The sequence below is a fragment of the Cherax quadricarinatus genome, chromosome 55 (genome assembly GCF_038502225.1).
Source record: "Cherax quadricarinatus isolate ZL_2023a chromosome 55, ASM3850222v1, whole genome shotgun sequence".
Classification (NCBI taxonomy): domain Eukaryota; kingdom Metazoa; phylum Arthropoda; class Malacostraca; order Decapoda; family Parastacidae; genus Cherax; species Cherax quadricarinatus.
In genome coordinates, this window is record NC_091346.1 from 7,318,472 (window position 1) to 7,335,694 (window position 17,223).

The following is a 17,223-nucleotide window of genomic DNA, read 5'->3' on the forward strand; positions in this document are numbered from 1 at the left end:
ATATATTGTGTACCGTGTTGGTATATTTTGTGCCACTTAACAATTTAATAACCAAGTTATATATCATATGGTCGTGTGTGTGTATTGATTTCAAGTTGAATTAATGACAGGATTCAGTGTATTGATTAATATTCTCCCTGTTATTAGTGTCTCTGTTTATATCCTTGTTCTCTCTCTCTCTCTCTCTCTCTCTCTCTCTCTCTCTCTCTCTCTCTCTCTCTCTCTCTCTCTCTCTCTCTCTCTCTGCCCCCTCTCCCTTTCTCTCCCTCTCTGTCTCTGTCTCTTTTTTTTTTTTTTTTTTTTTTTTTTTTACACAGGGTTTGACAAGGTTAAGGATCCCTAGCATTATTGACAAGCCAATTACAGGTTAAGGATTCCTAACTTTATTGACAAGCTAAGAGCTGTTACCTACATCAGCTCATTTGAAAGCATTTTTATTGCTATGAGACATACAAGTAGGGAATAGGATGAAGTTGGAGCCATATGTGAGCCAGCATTTTCATTTGATCAACTGACTTTATCTCGTTGACATCATTATGCTATAAGAATGTGTACCATACTCGAGTCATCCTGGGGATAAATGATCTCAGATGAAGTGATGTTCTGGAGAAGGGTACAGCCAGAGTGAAGTTGCTGCTTTCTGCCCGTCTTGTGGCATAAAAGCTTTTTTCACGCTGTCCTCGAAGTGGATCCAAGTGTGGTACTTTGACAATATTGGCCTTGTACTTACTCTCTCTCTCTCTCTCTCTCTTTGTCTTTCTCATTCTTTTTTTTCCGTCTCCATTCTTTCCTCTTTTCTGCATCTCCTCGTTTTTTATTGTCTCTCTTGCTTTCTCCCTCTTTTTCTTGTCTTTATCTAGTTTTCTCCTCTCTGATTTTCTCTTCTTCCCTTTCCTCTTGCTTTCTATCTTCCTTTTTTCCTTTCTCCCTCTTATCTTCTCCTCTTTTGCCTCTTCTTTATCTCCCTTTCCCCTCCCTGTGAATGTCTCCTCTACCTTCTGACCATATTGTGTGCACCAGTCTGGCACACTAGCACTAAGATCATCACTCTTCTTCCCTCCCCCAGGCACTGTGTAAGATTGCTGCCAACTATCAGAATCGTAAGATCGCCTGTGTCCCGGACATCAGACTGGAGGATGGTTCTGAAGCCTGGTACGTATCCTGCCTCCTCTTACCTTATGTTTACTCTCGCCCTTCTAATTACTTACCCAGATGATTACTTGTAATTATCTTGGTTAGTCGGTGGGTGTTGTGATCCAGCTTCTGGGTCCGGCTCTTTAGCTCTTTCTATGCGAGTCTGTGGGTGTTGTGATACAGCTCTTGGGTCTGCCTCTTTTGCTCTTTCTATGTGAGACTTTGGGTGTTGTGATGCAGCTTCTGGGCCTGCTTCTTGAGCTCTTTCTGTGTGAGTCTGTGCGTGTTGTGATGCAACTCTTAGACCCACCTCTCTAACTTACTGAGTTAGTGGGTGTTGGACTGCAGTTCTTGGACTCACTTATCTAACTTACTGAGTTAGTGGGTATTGGGATGCAGCTCTTGGGTCCCCTACTTAAACTATTGAATCAGCTTTTATATGTTACTATAACATGTTACGTAAGAGAATACTGTTATACCTGTTCTTCAAGCTGTGTACTTTCTTCAACGTCTACGATATGGCCGCACGTAGTCCAACGTACGAACCAAAGCCCGGCTGATCCGGCATTGACTTTAGGTATCTGTCCAGCTCTCTCTTGAAAGCAGCCAGGGGTTTATTGGTAATTCCCCTTATGCTTGGTGGGAGGCTGTTGAACAGTCTTGGGCCCCGGACACTTATGGTGTTTTCTCTTAGTGTACCAATGGCGCCCCTACTTTTAATTGGGGGTATTTTGCATCGCCTGCCCAGTCTTTTACTTTCGTAGGGAGTGACTTTCTGTGTGCAGATTCAGGACAATTCTTTTTAGGTTTTTCCAAGTGTTGATTATGATATATTCCTCTCTTGCGTTCCAACGAGTACAAGTCAAGTGCTTCCAAGCGTTCTCAGTAGTTCAGGTGCTTGTTAGAACTTACACATGCAGTAAAGGATCTCTGTACACTCTCTAGATCTGCAGTTTCACCTGCTTTGAACGGAGATGATAATGTACAGCAGTATTCCAGCCTGGAGTGAACAAGTGATTTGAAAAGGATCATCATTAGCTTGGTATTTCTCGTTTTGAACATTCTCATTATCCATCCTATCATTTTCTTTGCACTTGTGATCATGGCACTGTTGTGATCCTATATCCTTTCTAAATATAAACTTATACAATTTGAATGGATTGTTTCGAGTTCTTTCTTGAAGGAATATCCTTAGAACCTTATTTATATTTCCCTTGTTTATGCCCATCTTCCACTTATACACTTCAGTCATGTCTTCCCTCGGTCTTCGTCTTACAAGTAAATGTAGATTAAGGGATTTCAGTCGTTCTTCGTATTGACGATTACTTATGCAATGGATCAATTTTTTCATTCTTCTCTGAATGTTCTCTAACGAATTAATATCCATTCTGTAGTATGGAGACCAAAACTGAGCTGCATAATCATTAGCTTGTCAGTTTTCTGAGACATTTATCTGCAATTCTCTGAACTCTTGCTGTTTATACTTTTATTTTTTTTATTATCACACTGGCCGATTCCCACCAAGGCAGGGTAGCCCGAAAAAGAAAAACTTTCACCATCATTCACTCCATCACTGTCTTGCCAGAAGGGTCCTTTACACTACAGTTTTTAAACTGCAACATTAACACCCCTCCTTCAGAGTGCAGGCACTGTACTTCCCATCTCCAGGACTCAAGTCCGGCCTGCCGGTTTCCCTGAACCCCTTCATAAATGTTACTTTGCTCACACTCCAACAGCACGTCAAGTATTAAAAACCATTTGTCTCCATTCACTCCTATCAAACACGCTCAGGCATGCCTGCTGGAAGTCCAAGCCCCTCGCACACAAAACCTTTACCCCCTCCCTCCAACCTTTCCTAGGCCGACCCCTACCCCGCCTTCCTTCCACTACAGACTGATACACTCTTGAAGTCATTCTGTTTCGCTCCATTCTCTCTACATGTCCGAACCACCTCAACAACCCTTCCTCAGCCCTCTGGACAACAGTTTTGGTAATCCCGCACCTCCTCCTAACTTCCAAACTACGAATTCTCTGCATTATATTCACACCACACATTGCCCTCAGACATGACATCTCCACTGCCTCCAGCCTTCTCCTCGCTGCAACATTCATCACCCATGCTTCACACGCATATAAGAGCGTTGGTAAAACTATACTCTCATACAATACCCTCTTTGCCTCCAAGAACAAAGTTCTTTGTCTCCACAGACTCCTAAGTGCACCACTCACCCTTTTCCCCTCATCAATTCTACGATTCACCTCATCTTTCATAGACCCATCCGCTGACACGTCCACTCCCAAATATCTGAATACATTCACCTCCTCCATACTCTCTCCCTCCAATCTGATATCCAATCTTTCATCACCTAAACTTTTTGTTATCCTCATAACCTTACTCTTTCCTTTATTCACTTTTAATTTTCTTCTTTTGCATACCCTACCAAATTCATCCACCAACCTCTGCAACTTCTCTTCAGAATCTCCCAAGAGCACAGTGTCATCAGCAAAGAGCAACTGTGACAACTCCCACTTTATGTGTGATTCTTTATCTTTTAACTCCACGCCTCTTGCCAAGACCCTCGCATTTACTTCTCTTACAACCCCATCTATAAATATATTAAACAACCACGGTGACATCACACATCCTTGTCTAAGGCCTACTTTTACTGGGAAATAATCTCCCTCTTTCCTACATACTCTAACTTGAGCCTCACTATCCTCGTAAAAACTCTTCACTGCTTTCAGTAACCTACCTCCTACACCATACACCTGCAACATCTGCCACATTGCCCCCCTATCCACCCTGTCATACGCCTTTTCCAAATCCATAAATGCCACAAAAACCTCTTTAGCCTTATCTAAATACTGTTCACTTATATGTTTCACTGTAAACACCTGGTCCACACACCCCCTACCTTTCCTAAAGCCTCCTTGTTCATCTGCTATCCTATTCTCCGTCTTACTCTTAATTCTTTCAATAATAACTCTACCATACACTTTACCAGGTATACTCAACAGACTTATCCCCCTATAATTTTTGCACTCTCTTTTGTCCCCTTTGCCTTTTTACAAAGGAACTATGCATGCTCTCTGCCAATCCCTAGGTACCTTACCCTCTTCCATACATTTATTAAATAATAGCACCAACCACTCCAAAACTATATCCCCACCTGCTTTTAACATTTCTATCTTTATCCCATCAATCCCGGCTGCCTTACCCCCTTTCATTTTACCTACTGCCTTACGAACTTCCCCCACACTCACAACTGGCTCTTCCTCACTCCTACAAGATGTTATTCCTCCTTTCCCTATACACGAAATCACAGCTTCCCTATCTTCATCAACATTTAACAATTCTTCAAAATATTCTTTCCATCTTCCCAATACCTCTAACTCTCCATTTAATAACTCTCCTCTCCTATTTTTAACTGACAAATCCATTTGTTCTCTAGGCTTTCTTAACTTGTTAATCTCACTCCAAAACTTTTTCTTATTTTCAACAAAATTTGGTGATAACATCTCTCCCACTCTCTCATTTGCTCTCTTTTTACATTGCTTCACCACTCTCTTAACCTCTCTCTCTTTTTCTCCATATACTCTTCCCTCCTTGCATCACTTCTACTTTGTAAAAACTTCTCATATGCTAACTTTTTCTCCCTTACTACTCTCTTTACATCATCATTCCACCAATCGCTCCTCTTCCCTCCTGCACCCACTTTCCTGTAACCACAAACTTCTGCTGAACACTCTAACACTACATTTTTAAACCTACCCCATACCTCTTCGACCCCATTGCCTATGCTCTCATTAGCCCATCTATCCTCCAATAGCTGTTTATATCTTACCCTAACTGCCTCCTCTTTTAGTTTATAAACCTTCACCTGTCTCTTCCCTGATGCTTCTGTTCTCCTTGTATCCCATCTACCTTTTACTCTGTGTAGCTACAACTAAAAAGTGATCTGATATATCTGTGGCCCCTCTATAAACATGTACATCCTGAAGTCTAGTCAACAGTCTTTTATCTACCAATACATAATCCAACAAACTACTGTCATTTCGCCCTACATCATATCTTGTATACTTATTTATCTTCTTTTTCTTAAAATATGTATTACCTATAACTAAACCCCTTTCTATACAAAGTTCAATCAAAGGGCTCCCATTATCATTTACACCTGGCACCCCAAACTTACCTACCACACCCTCTCTAAAAGTTTATACTTCTTGATATAAATCCCAGTAATCTCTTTGCCTTATTACATAAGCTTACCAAACCTCTCAAGTCTTTTTCGCATTCTGTACGGCCAAATTCTATATTATTTAGTTTACAAGTGCTGAGGTTATGTACATTTCCAAACTTTAGGACTTGAAGGCAGTGTGCAGCTCTTGTAAAGACTCAGGAGTCGTGCACCGCTTGTACAGTCAGTCAAGTTGACATGGGTCAGTTGGCAGCAGATAGCAGGGAACATCAATTAGTACTAAGCTGCTGATGTAAGGAGACAGTGCAGGTGATTATCCACACACACACACACACACACACACACACACACACACACACACACACACACACACACACACACACACACATCCACACACCCACACATCCTTCCTGAGGAAGGATAGAAGGAGCAGGGGGGAGGAGGGGTTGCACTACTAATAAAAAACCGGTGGGATTATCAAGAAATGGAAGGTATGGACGAGATTGGAGAAAGGGATTACATAGTAGGTACAGTTCAGTCAGGGGAACACAAGGTAGTCATTGCAGTTATGTATAACCCACCACAGAACTGCAGGAGGCCAAGAGAGGAATATGATGAATGCAACAGAGCAGTGGTGGACACTCTAGCTGAGGTGGCAAGAAGGGCCCACTCAAGTAGAGTGAAGTTACTGGTCATGGGCGACTTCAATCACAGGGAGATTGATTGGGAAAACCTGGAGCCACATGGGGGTCCTGAAACATGGAGAGCCAAGATGATGGATGTGGTGCTGGCAAATCTCATGCACCAACATGTTAGAGATACTACCAGAGAGAGAGAGGGAAGGATGAACCAGCAAGACTGGACCTCGTGTTCACCCTGAGTAGCTCAGACATTGAGCACATCACATATGAAAGGCCCCTTGGAGCTAGTGACCACGTAGTTTTGAGCTTTGAATACATCGTGGAGCTAAAAGTAGAGAGGGTAACAGGAGTAGAAAGGGAAAAGCTAAACTATAAAATGGGGGACTACACAGGAATGAGGACCTTCCTGCAGGAGGTTCAGTGGGAACAGGAGTTAGTAGGAAAATCAATAAACGAAATGATGGACCTTATAACAACAAAATGCAAGGAGGCAGAGGAAAGGTTTGTTCCCAAGGGTAACAGAAATAATGAGAAGGACAGAACGAGCCCTTAGTTTACCCGAAGGTGCAGGGAGGCAAAAACTAGGTGCTCTAGAGAATGGAAAAAGTACAGAAGGCAAAGGACTCAGGAGAATAAAGAGATTAGTCGACGAGCCAGAAACGAGTATGCACAGGTAAGAAGGGAGGCGAAGCAGCAGTATGAAAATGACATAGCATCGAAAGTCAAGTCTGTCCCGAAACTACTCTACAGCCACATCAGGAGGAAGACATCAGTCAAGGACCAGGTAATCAGGCTGAGGAAAGAAGGTGGGGAGCTCACAAGAAACGACCAGGAGGTATGTGAGGAGCTCAACATGAGATTTCAGGAAGTATTTACAGTGGAGGCTGAAGGGACAACAGGAAGACAAAACTGTGGCGTACAGCAACAAGGGATATACCAACAAGTGTTGGATGAATTACACACAACTGAGGAGGAGGTGGAGAAGCTCCTAAGTGACCTTGATACCTCAAAGGCGGTGGGACCGGACAACATCTCTCCGTGGGTCCTTAGAGAGGGAGCAGGGACACTATGTGTGCCACTAACCAAAATCTTCAACACTTCCCTTGAAACTGGGCAACTACCTGAAGTACGGAAGAAGGCAAATGTAGTCCCCATCTTTAAGAAGAGAGAAATGAAGCGCTAAATTATAGACCAGTGTCACTGACATGTATAGTATGCAAAGTCTTGGAAAAGATTATCAGGAGGAGAATGGTGGAGCACCTGGAGTGGAACAAGATTATAAACGACAGCCAGCACGGATTCATGGAAGGCAAATCCTGTGTCACAAACCTACTAGAGTTTTACGACAAGGTAACTGAAGTAAGAAATGAGAGGGAGGGGTGGGTTGATTGCATTTTCTTGGACTGTAAGAAGGCCTTCGACACAGTTCCTCACAAGAGATTAATACAGAAGCTAGAGGAACAGGCACGTATAACAAGGAAGGGCACTGCAATGGATCAGAGAATACCTAACAGGGAGGCAACAGCGAGTCATGGTCCGTGATGAGGTATCACAGTGGGCGCCAGTGACGAGCGGGGTCCCACAGGGGTCAGTCCTGAGACCAGTGCTATTCTTGGTATATGTGAACGACATGACGGAAGGGATAGACTCAGAAGTGTCACTGTTTGCAGATGACGTGAAGTTAATGAGGAGAATTAAATCAGATGCGGACCAGACAGGTCTACAAAGAGACCTGGACAGGATGGATGTGTGGTCCAGAAACTGGCTTCTAGAATTTAACCCCGCCAAATGCAAAGTCATGAAGATCGGAGGAGGGCAAAGAAGACTGCAGACAGAATATAGGCTAGGTGGCCAAAGGCTGCAAACCTCACTCAAGGAGAAAGACCTAGGAGTGAGTATAATACCGAGTACATCGCCAGAAGCACACATTAACCAGATAACTGCTGCGGCATATGGGCGCTTGGCAAACCTGAGAATAGCGTTCCGGTACCTCAGTAAGGAATCGTTCAAGACTTCATACACTGTGTACGTCAGGCCCATACTGGAGTACGCAGCACCAGTTTTGAACCCACACCTGGTCAAACACGTCAAGAAATTAGAGAAAGTGCAAAGGTTTGCAACAAGGCTAGTTCCAGAGATAAGGGGAATGTCCTATGAAGAAAGGGTAAGGGAAATCGGTCTGACAACACTGGAGGACAGGAGGGTCAGGGGAGACATGATAACGACATACAAAATACTGCGTGGAATAGACAAGGTGGACAGAGACAGGATGTTCCAGAGATGGGACACAGAAACAATTGGAAGCTGAAGACTCAGATGAGTCAAAGGGATATTAGGAAGTATTTCTTCAGTAGAGTAGTTAGGAAGTGGAATAGTCTGGCAAGCGATGTAGTGGAGGCAGGAACTATACATAGTTTTAAGACGAGGTATGATAAAGCTCATGGAGCAGGGGGAGAGAGGACCTAGTAGCGGTCGGTGAAGAGGCGGGGCCAGGAGCTGAGTCTCGACCTCTGCAACCACAATTAGGCGAGTACACACACACCCACAAACCCACAAACACCTACCCACATCCACTCACACACACACACACCCACATCCACCCACACACACAAAACCCACACACACACACAAAACCCACACACACACACAAAACACACACACACACACACACACACACACACACACACACACACACACACACACACACACACACACACACACACACACACACACACAGTCGTAGAGCCAGAAACGAATATGCACAGATAAGAAGGGAGGCCCAAAGACAATATGAAAACGACATAGCAACGAAAACCAAATCTGACCCGAAACTGTTATACAGCCACATCAGGAGGAAAACAACAGTCAAGGACCAGGTAATCAGGCTAAGGAAGGAAGGAGGAGAGACAGCAAGAAATGACCGTGAAGTATGTGAGGAACTCAACAATAGATTCAAAGAAGTGTTCACAGAGGAGACAGAAAGGGCTCCAGAAAGACGGAGAGGTGGGGCACACCACCAAGTACTGGACACAGTGCACACAACCGAGGAAGAAGTGAACAGGCTTCTGAGTGAGCTAGATACCTCAAAGGCAATGGGGCCAGATAACATCTCCCCATGGGTCCTGAGAGAGGGAGCAGAAGCGCTATTTGTACCCCTAACAACAATATTTAATACATCTATCGAAACAGGGAGATTGCCTGAGGCATGGAAGACAGCAAATGTAGTCCCAATCTTTAAAAAAGGAGACAGACATGAAGCACTAAACTACAGACCAGTGTCACTGACATGTATAGTATGCAAAATCATGGAGAAGATTATCAGGAGAAGAGTGGTGGAACACCTAGAAAGGAATGATCTCATCAACAGCAGCCAACATGGTTTCAGGGACGGGAAATCCTGTGTCATAAACCTACTGGAGTTCTATGACATGGTGACAGCAGTAAGACAAGAGAGAGAGGGGTGGGTGGATTGCATATTCTTGGACTGCAAGAAGGCGTTTGACACAGTTCCACACTAGAGATTGGTGCAAAAACTGGAGGACCAAGCAGGAATAACAGATAAGCCACTACAATGGATCAAGGAATACTTGTCAGGAAGACAGTAGCGAGTCATGGTACGTGGCGAGGTGTCAGAGTGGGCACCTGTGACCAGCGGGGTCCCACAGGGGCCAGTGCTGTTTCTGGTATTTGTGAACGACATGACGGAAGGAATAGACTCTGAGGTGTCCCTGTTTGCAGATGACGTGAAGTTGATGAGAAGAATTCACTCGATCGAAGACCAAGCAGAACTACGAAGGGATCTGGACAGGCTGCAGACCTGGTCCAGCAATTGGCTCCTGGAGTTCAATCCCACCAAGTGCAAAGCCATGAAGATTGGGGAAGGGCAAAGAAGACCGCAGACGGAGCACAGTCTAGGGGGCCAGAGACTACAAACCTCACTCAAGGAAAAAGATCTTGGGGTGAGTATAACACCAGGCACATCTCCTGAAGAGCACATCAACCAAATAACGGCTGCAGCATATGGACACCTAGCAAACCTCAAAACAGCATTCCGACATCTTAATAAGGAATCGTTCAGGACCCTGTACACCGTGTACGTTAGGCCCATATCGGAGTATGCGGCACCAGTTTGGAACCCACACCTAGCCAAGCACGTAAAGAAACTAGAGAAAGTGCAAAGGTTTGCAACAAGACTAGTCCCAGAGCTAAGAGGTATGTCCTACGAGGAGGGTTCAGGGAAATCAACCTGACGACACTGGAGGACAGGAGAGATAGGGGGACATGATAACGACATACAAAATACTGAGACGAATTGACAAGGAGGACAAAGACAGGATGTTCCAGAGATTGGACACAGCAACAAGGGGACACAGTTGGAAGTTGAAGACACAGATGAATCACAGGGATGTTAGGAAGTATTTCTTCAGCCACAGGGTAGTCAGTAAGTGGAATAGTTTGGGAAGCGATGTAGTGGAGGCAAGATCCATACATAGCTTTAAGCAGAGGTATGATAAAGCTCATGGTTCAGGGAGAGTGACCTAGTAGCGATCAGTGAAGAGGCGGGGCCAGGAGCTTGGACTCGACCCCTGCAACCTCAACTAGGTGAGTACAACTAGGTGAGTACACGGGGCCAGGAGTTGAGTCTCGACCCCTGCAACCACAATTAGGTGAGTACACACACATAAACATACATACAGAGGTTGGGGGTCAGAGGTCCGTCAGCAGCGGAGAGGTCAAATCAATATTCCAGGTTTGGTGTAGTGTTGGGTTGGGTTGTGGGGTTGAGGTGTACTGGTGTTTACAAGAGCTTAACATCCTCATTTAATACAAATATCGACTCCAGACCTCGCGAAACTTCCTGCAGTCCAAGAATACCGTTTAACACTTTAATTACACTGACCTTATTGGGTATCGGTCAACAGAAGAGCGTGTTGCGCTGTTGACCCTGAACTTGCTAATTTGCTTTCTCTCAGCAAGAATCATTATGCAAACCTGACAAACATACTTTTTATTTTTCATGTTTTATGAAATTCAATCTGCTCATTTTGAATATATTTCATTCATGGCAAATTATATATATATATATATATATATATATATATATATATATATATATATATATATATATATATATATATATATATATATATATATAATGGTTGGTTAACATATTTATAGATGAGTTTGTAGAAGAAGTAAATGCTAGGGTGTTGGGGAGAGGGGTGGGATTAAACTATGGGTAATCAAATACAAAATGGGAGTTGACACAGTTACTTTTTGCTGATGATACTGTGCTTATAAGGGAGATTCTAAAGAAAAGTTGCAGAGGTTAGTGGACGAGTTTGGGAGTGTGTGTGTAAAGGTAGAAAGTTGAAAGTGAACATAGATAATAGTAAGGTGATGAGAGTATCAAACGATTTAGATAAAGAAAAATTGGATATCACATTGGAGGGAGGAAGTATGGAAGGAGTGAATGTTTTCAGATATTTGGGAGTTGACGTGTCAGCGGATGGATTTATGAAGGATGAAGTTAACCATAGGATTGATGAAGGAAAAAAGGTGAGTAGTGCGTTGAGGCATCTCTAGAGACAAAGAACGTTATCTATAGAGGCAAAGAAGGGAATGTACGAGAGTATAGTGGTACCAACACTCTTATATGGGTGTGAAGCTTGGGTTGTAAATGGTGCAGCGAGGAGGCAGCTGGAGGCAGTAAAGATGTCCTGTCTAAGGGCAATGTGTGGTGTAAACATTATGCAGAGAACTCGATGTGTGGAAATTAGGAGAAGGTGTGGAGTTGCTAAAAGTATTTATCAGAGGACTGAGGGGTTGTTGAGGGGGTTTGGTCATTTAGAGAGATTGGAACAAAGTAGAATGACTTGGAAAGCGTATAAATCTGTAGGGAAAAGAAGGCGGAATAGGGGTCGTCCCGAAAAGCTTCGAGGGAGGGGGTAAAGGAGGTTTTGTGGGTGAGGGGCTTGGACTTCCATCAAGCATGCGTGAGCGTGTTAGGAGTGAATGGAGACGAATGGTTTTTGGGACCTGAGGAGCTGTTGGAGTGTAAGCAGGGTAATATTTTGTGAAGGGATTCATGGAAATCGGTTAGCCGGACTTGAGTCCTGGAAATGGGAAGTACAATGCCTGCACTTTAAAGGAGGGGGTTGGAATATTGGCAGTTTGGAGTGACATCTGAACTGTCGTATCTGGGCGCCTCTGCGAACACAGTGATTATGTGAGAATGATGGTAAGTGTTTTATAATGAAACTTTTTTCTTTCTTTTTGGGTAACCCAGCCTCGGTGGGAAGTAGCCCACGTGTTATATATATATATATATATATATATATATATATATATATATATATATATATATCTATATATATATATATATATATATATATATCTGTGTGTGTGTGTCCTCACCTAATTGTGATTTCAAGTGTCGAGTCATAGCTCCTGGCCCCGCGTCTTCACTGGCCACCAGGACACGTGTTTGTGTGTGTTTATTGTAAGATGGCTCTTGACAAGGTACCACACAAGAGACTAGACAAAAGCCAGAGGAGTAGGCTTGAATAACAGGTAAGGCACTAAGTAGATCAAGGAATACTTACGAGGAAGAAAACAGTGTGCTCCCGAGAAGAGGTGTCAGGCTGGGCACATGTGACGAGTGGGATTCCACAAGGATCATTACTAAAATCAGTACTATTTCTTGTATACGTGAATGACGTGATGGAAGCGACAGTCAGAGGTATCCCTCTGCGCAGATGATGTGAAAGTAACGAGGAATATACAAACAGGAGAGCACCCTGAAAGACTGTAAATGGACCTGGACAGGCTGCAGGTCTAGTCTGACGAGTGATTACTAGAATTTAACCTCATCAAGTGCAAAGTTATGAAGACTGGGATGGGCAAAGACCACAAATGAAGTACAGACTCGGGGTTAAGTCTGCTTCGAGGTCATCGTTGTAATGAGCATGACACCTGAGGTGGACATCATCCGGATAGCTCTTGTAGCAAATTCCCGTCTGGCAAATCTAAGATTAGCTTTCAGGAACATAAGCAAGGAGTCGCTCATGACACATTTTACGGCATATGTGAAGACCATATTGGAGAATACTACACCAGTATTGAATCCACACCTGGTCATGCATGTCAAAAACCGGGGTATGTGTTATAAGGAAAGATGAGAGGGCAGAAGAACTAAGAGCGATATGATAGCGTACAAAATATTGAGAAAAGGTGATACGATGCACAGTAGCAGATTATTTAAGAGGCTGGAAATAGGAACACCAACGCACAGCTGGAAGTTGTAAACACAGATGAGTCCCGTGGATGTTAGGAAGTATGTCTTCAGCCTCAGGGTGGTCAGAAAGTGGACGATCTGGACAGTGGAGTGATAGAAGCTGGATCCATATATAGGTTTAAAAAGAGGTACAATAAGCCAGGAAAGAATGAATCCTGTAGCGCCCAGTGAAGAGCCGGGGATAAGGGACACACACACGAGGGGACCGAAGGAAGGGAAGGAACTAGACCATACACAGAGGTCTTATCAGACCACCGAAGGCCCGTAAAAAGTCGAGGAGTGAAAGTGGCATGCCATTGAGTACAGGGATAGCAGACAGAGAGGAGAATGAAGGAAGGGAAAGAGACAGATTCCCTGCAGAGGCGCTGTCAGACCGTCAAGAGAGCCACAAAATGTTAAGGAAAGCAGCAGTGGAGATGCTTAAATTAGATCATGAGATGCGAAGGTAAATGCAATGGGAGAATGAAAGGAAGATGTCGGTCTTTGTTCATGGACTTCGGGAGGCTGAAGGGACAATATAAGAAGAAAGATGACAGGGCAGGAAAAAGAGATTGAAAATATGAGACAGGAGAGGATGACCCAGTTGACAAATTTTCAGAGAATAGGGGGATACTCAAGGGGAAGAAATCGTCCACTAAGGGGCTCATCAAATTACCAGTGAGTGTACCTGGACCACGTCAGAACACGAGAGCAACAGAAATTGAGAGAAAGGATACAAAGATGCAAGGGACAGGAAAGATAGTCAAGAATAGACAGGCAGGGGAGCCCTGACTCAGGAGGACCAGCAAACAACTTCCCTCAGAACCACCCACAGAACACTCTCAATCCTAACACTGCAGCCAAACAAACCCAAAACAACCCACACTCTGCACCCACAGCCTCTCCCCCCACACCATCACAAGCTCCACCTTCACAGCACCCTCCCATAGATCCTGCCAGGTCTCCCACTCGCGCAGCCCCCACAAACCTCCCCAGAACACAGTACTGGAAAGGAAACTGAAGGTATGGTACACCAACGCAGATGGAATAAAAGATAAGGTTGAGGAGTGGCAAGAGTGATTCATTGAGGCATCATCGGAAATCATAGCACTCATGGAGACAAAGCTTACAGGGATGATAACATATGCGATCTTCCCAACTGGATATCAGATCCTTTGGAAAGACAGAGGGGAAGGAGGAGTTGCACTACTCATCAAAAACCAGTGGAGTTTTGAGGAGGTGGAAGAAATGGACAAAAGGAATTAAGGGACTATGTAGTAGGAATACCTCAGACTGAGAGGTCCCAAGGTGATAATTGCAGTAATGTACAACCTGCTACATATGGGCACCTAATAAACTTGAGAATAGCATTCGTCATCTAAGTAAGGAGTCATTCACGACGCTGTACACTGTGTGCGTCAAGCCCATACTGGAGTATGCAGCATCAGTACGGAACCCACACCTAATCAAAAACGTCAAGAAATTGGATAAAGTGCAAAAGTTTGCAACAAAACTAGTCCCGGAAATGAGGGGTATGTCTTATGAGGAAAGGTTAAGGGAACTCAACCTGATAACACTAGAGGATAGGAGGGATAGGGAGGACGTGATAACGACGTATAAAATACTGAGAGGAATTGACAAGGTGGACAGGACTAGAATGTTTCAGAGATGGGACACAAATAAGGGGCCAAAACTGGAAGTTGAAACCCCAGATGAGTTATAGAGATGTTAGGAAGTATTTCTTTAGCCTTAGAGTTGTCAGGAAGTGGAATAATCTGGAGAGTGAAGTAGTGGAGGTAAGTTCCATACAGCTTGAATAAGAGGTATGATAAGGCTCTTGAAGCGGGAGAGAGTGACCTAGTAGCGACCAGCGAAGAGGTGGGGACAGGAGCTATGACTCAATCCTTGCAACCACTGTTAGGTGAGCGCACACACACACACACACAATAATATATATGAGGAATTTTCACCAAGTACAACTTCTAAAAATACCATGGCCTTGTTTTTCATGGCAAAAAGCAAATATTTTCATCCTCCTGGAATTTTATTCCATGGAACACGACAGCTCACGAATTACAATTCGTTTAGTTCGTTTTATTTTTTCACAGATCAAAAATCTCTTTAAAGTGACGCCAGGTAAAAACAAAAGGAAGTCAGCGTTCACATATACCATCAGTGATCAATGGAACAACAGCCTGGCTGAAGCTCACTCAATATTCCTGATTAATATTATTTATACTATTTCAATAAATAATTCAGAAAACCGACAAGTTGATAAATGTGACACTTGTGCAATATTTAGGTATATTTATTGTGGAATAAAGATACCCAAATGTTGTACAAGTGTCTCATTTATCATTGTATATATACAAGGAAGCATTAAGCCCGTAGGGGCCAGCCAGCGTCTGAGGATTGTTAAGTGATCAGGTGGGATCAATAAATATCACTAAGCTGATAGTCATTCCTTTTCTCTTGGCTCGTCTCCTTCATTCCACTTCTTCCATCCTTCACTTCATCATCGAGAGGGGGAGTGCCTTGAGGCCAGATAAGGGCTCTTGATCCAAGGAACTGGAGTTACCCTTCCTTTCCTTACGTCTGGTTACCTTCCATACTCGCCCAGGCTCTTTTTCCATTGACTGTTTTCTGTTCATATTCTTTTTCATTTCGAAATTTGATATCCTGTTTTGTTTTCCATCTGTCCACCCCTCTTCATCATCCTCTCTCTTTCCCATCTATTGTTATTTGTTCTATTGTTATTACGCATGTTTTGTATATGTACAACCATTGTTTCTCTCCCATCCCATCCATCTGACATTCTCGTTAAATCATCCGACTCATTTAACATTATCTTCTATACACTTTCCTCTCTCCATACTAACTCTCTTTTCTGTTGTTTCTCCATTTATTAACTATTTTTTCCTGTAATCTTTCCATCTCTGTTACCCATCGTCCCTCTGTCAAATTACGTCTTTTATATTCTGAACTTCGTAAATGTGACGTCATAACTGATGTTGGCGTTCACAGGCTTGTGTTCTCGTTCACTCATTGTTATATTCTCGTTCATGGATTGTTTTATGCCCGTTTTTGGATAGTTATATTCCGTTCTTGAAATGTTATATTCTCATAGATTGTTATATTCTTGTTCATGGATTGTTATATTCCCGTGTGTACCCGCTGTGATCTTAGTTATGTTCTTCCACACTAACAATAATAATAATACAAAGATCAGCCAGATGTGTTACGGTGGGTGCGCACTCCGACACAGGTATCCCTGTATTGAATAATTCCAGTCCCAGTAAAACACAGAAAAGAGTAGTGTAGTGTGCGACATAAGTTTTTAATGAAGTTAAATAATAGTGTTGAAAACTTGAAGGTAATCAGAGCAGGTATCCACAAGTTATCACATGGACACTATTATCCCAATTTCTTTAATAAAACTGGCAAATCATGGAACGGGTGGGGGTTGAACCCATGGCAAGTGGATTAAAGCTCCATCCGTTTCGTGATTTGTTTGAAATCGTGTTATTACGATTTCGCGAGTCATAAAAATGGCAGATCGGAACTTACACGGCCATATTCCTCCACTCACGTGTACGGGGTCAGGTGCAGCCTTCCACTTATATTCTTCTCATATCAGTTATGTATCCGCTGAAGAGGATCCCACAAGGGGATCGGAAAATACAGACCAACTAATCTTCAGAGTTTGTCTCCATGTGGGTTATTATTGAGAATGTGTTTGTACTCACCTAATTGTGGTTGTAGGGGTCGATACTCAGCTCCTGGCCCCGCCTCTTCACTGACCGCTATTGGGTCCTCCCTCTCCCTGCTCCATGAGATTTATCATACCTCGTCTTAAAACTATGTATAGTTCCTGCCTCCACTACATCGCTTGCCAGACTATTTCACTTCCTAATAACTTCCTAACATACCTTTGACTCATCTGAGTCTTCAGCTTCCAAGTGTGACCTCTTGT

At 43.4% G+C, this 17,223-nt stretch overlaps 1 protein-coding gene across 14 annotated transcripts in view; it reads left to right on the forward strand.

The window, feature by feature from the left end:
• The window catches only part of nwk (nervous wreck), a 563,357-nt gene that overhangs the window by 362,846 nt on the left and 183,288 nt on the right, over window positions 1–17,223 (forward strand). For 13 of the 14 annotated variants that reach the window (XM_070096788.1, XM_070096797.1, XM_070096793.1 and 10 more), the window contains exon 4: window positions 1,067–1,152. The exons of the other annotated variant lie outside the window; for it this stretch is intronic. In XM_070096788.1, the coding sequence (XP_069952889.1) occupies window positions 1,067–1,152 (86 nt within the window). The remainder of the gene's footprint in view (window positions 1–1,066; window positions 1,153–17,223) is intronic. 14 annotated transcript variants of the gene reach the window in all.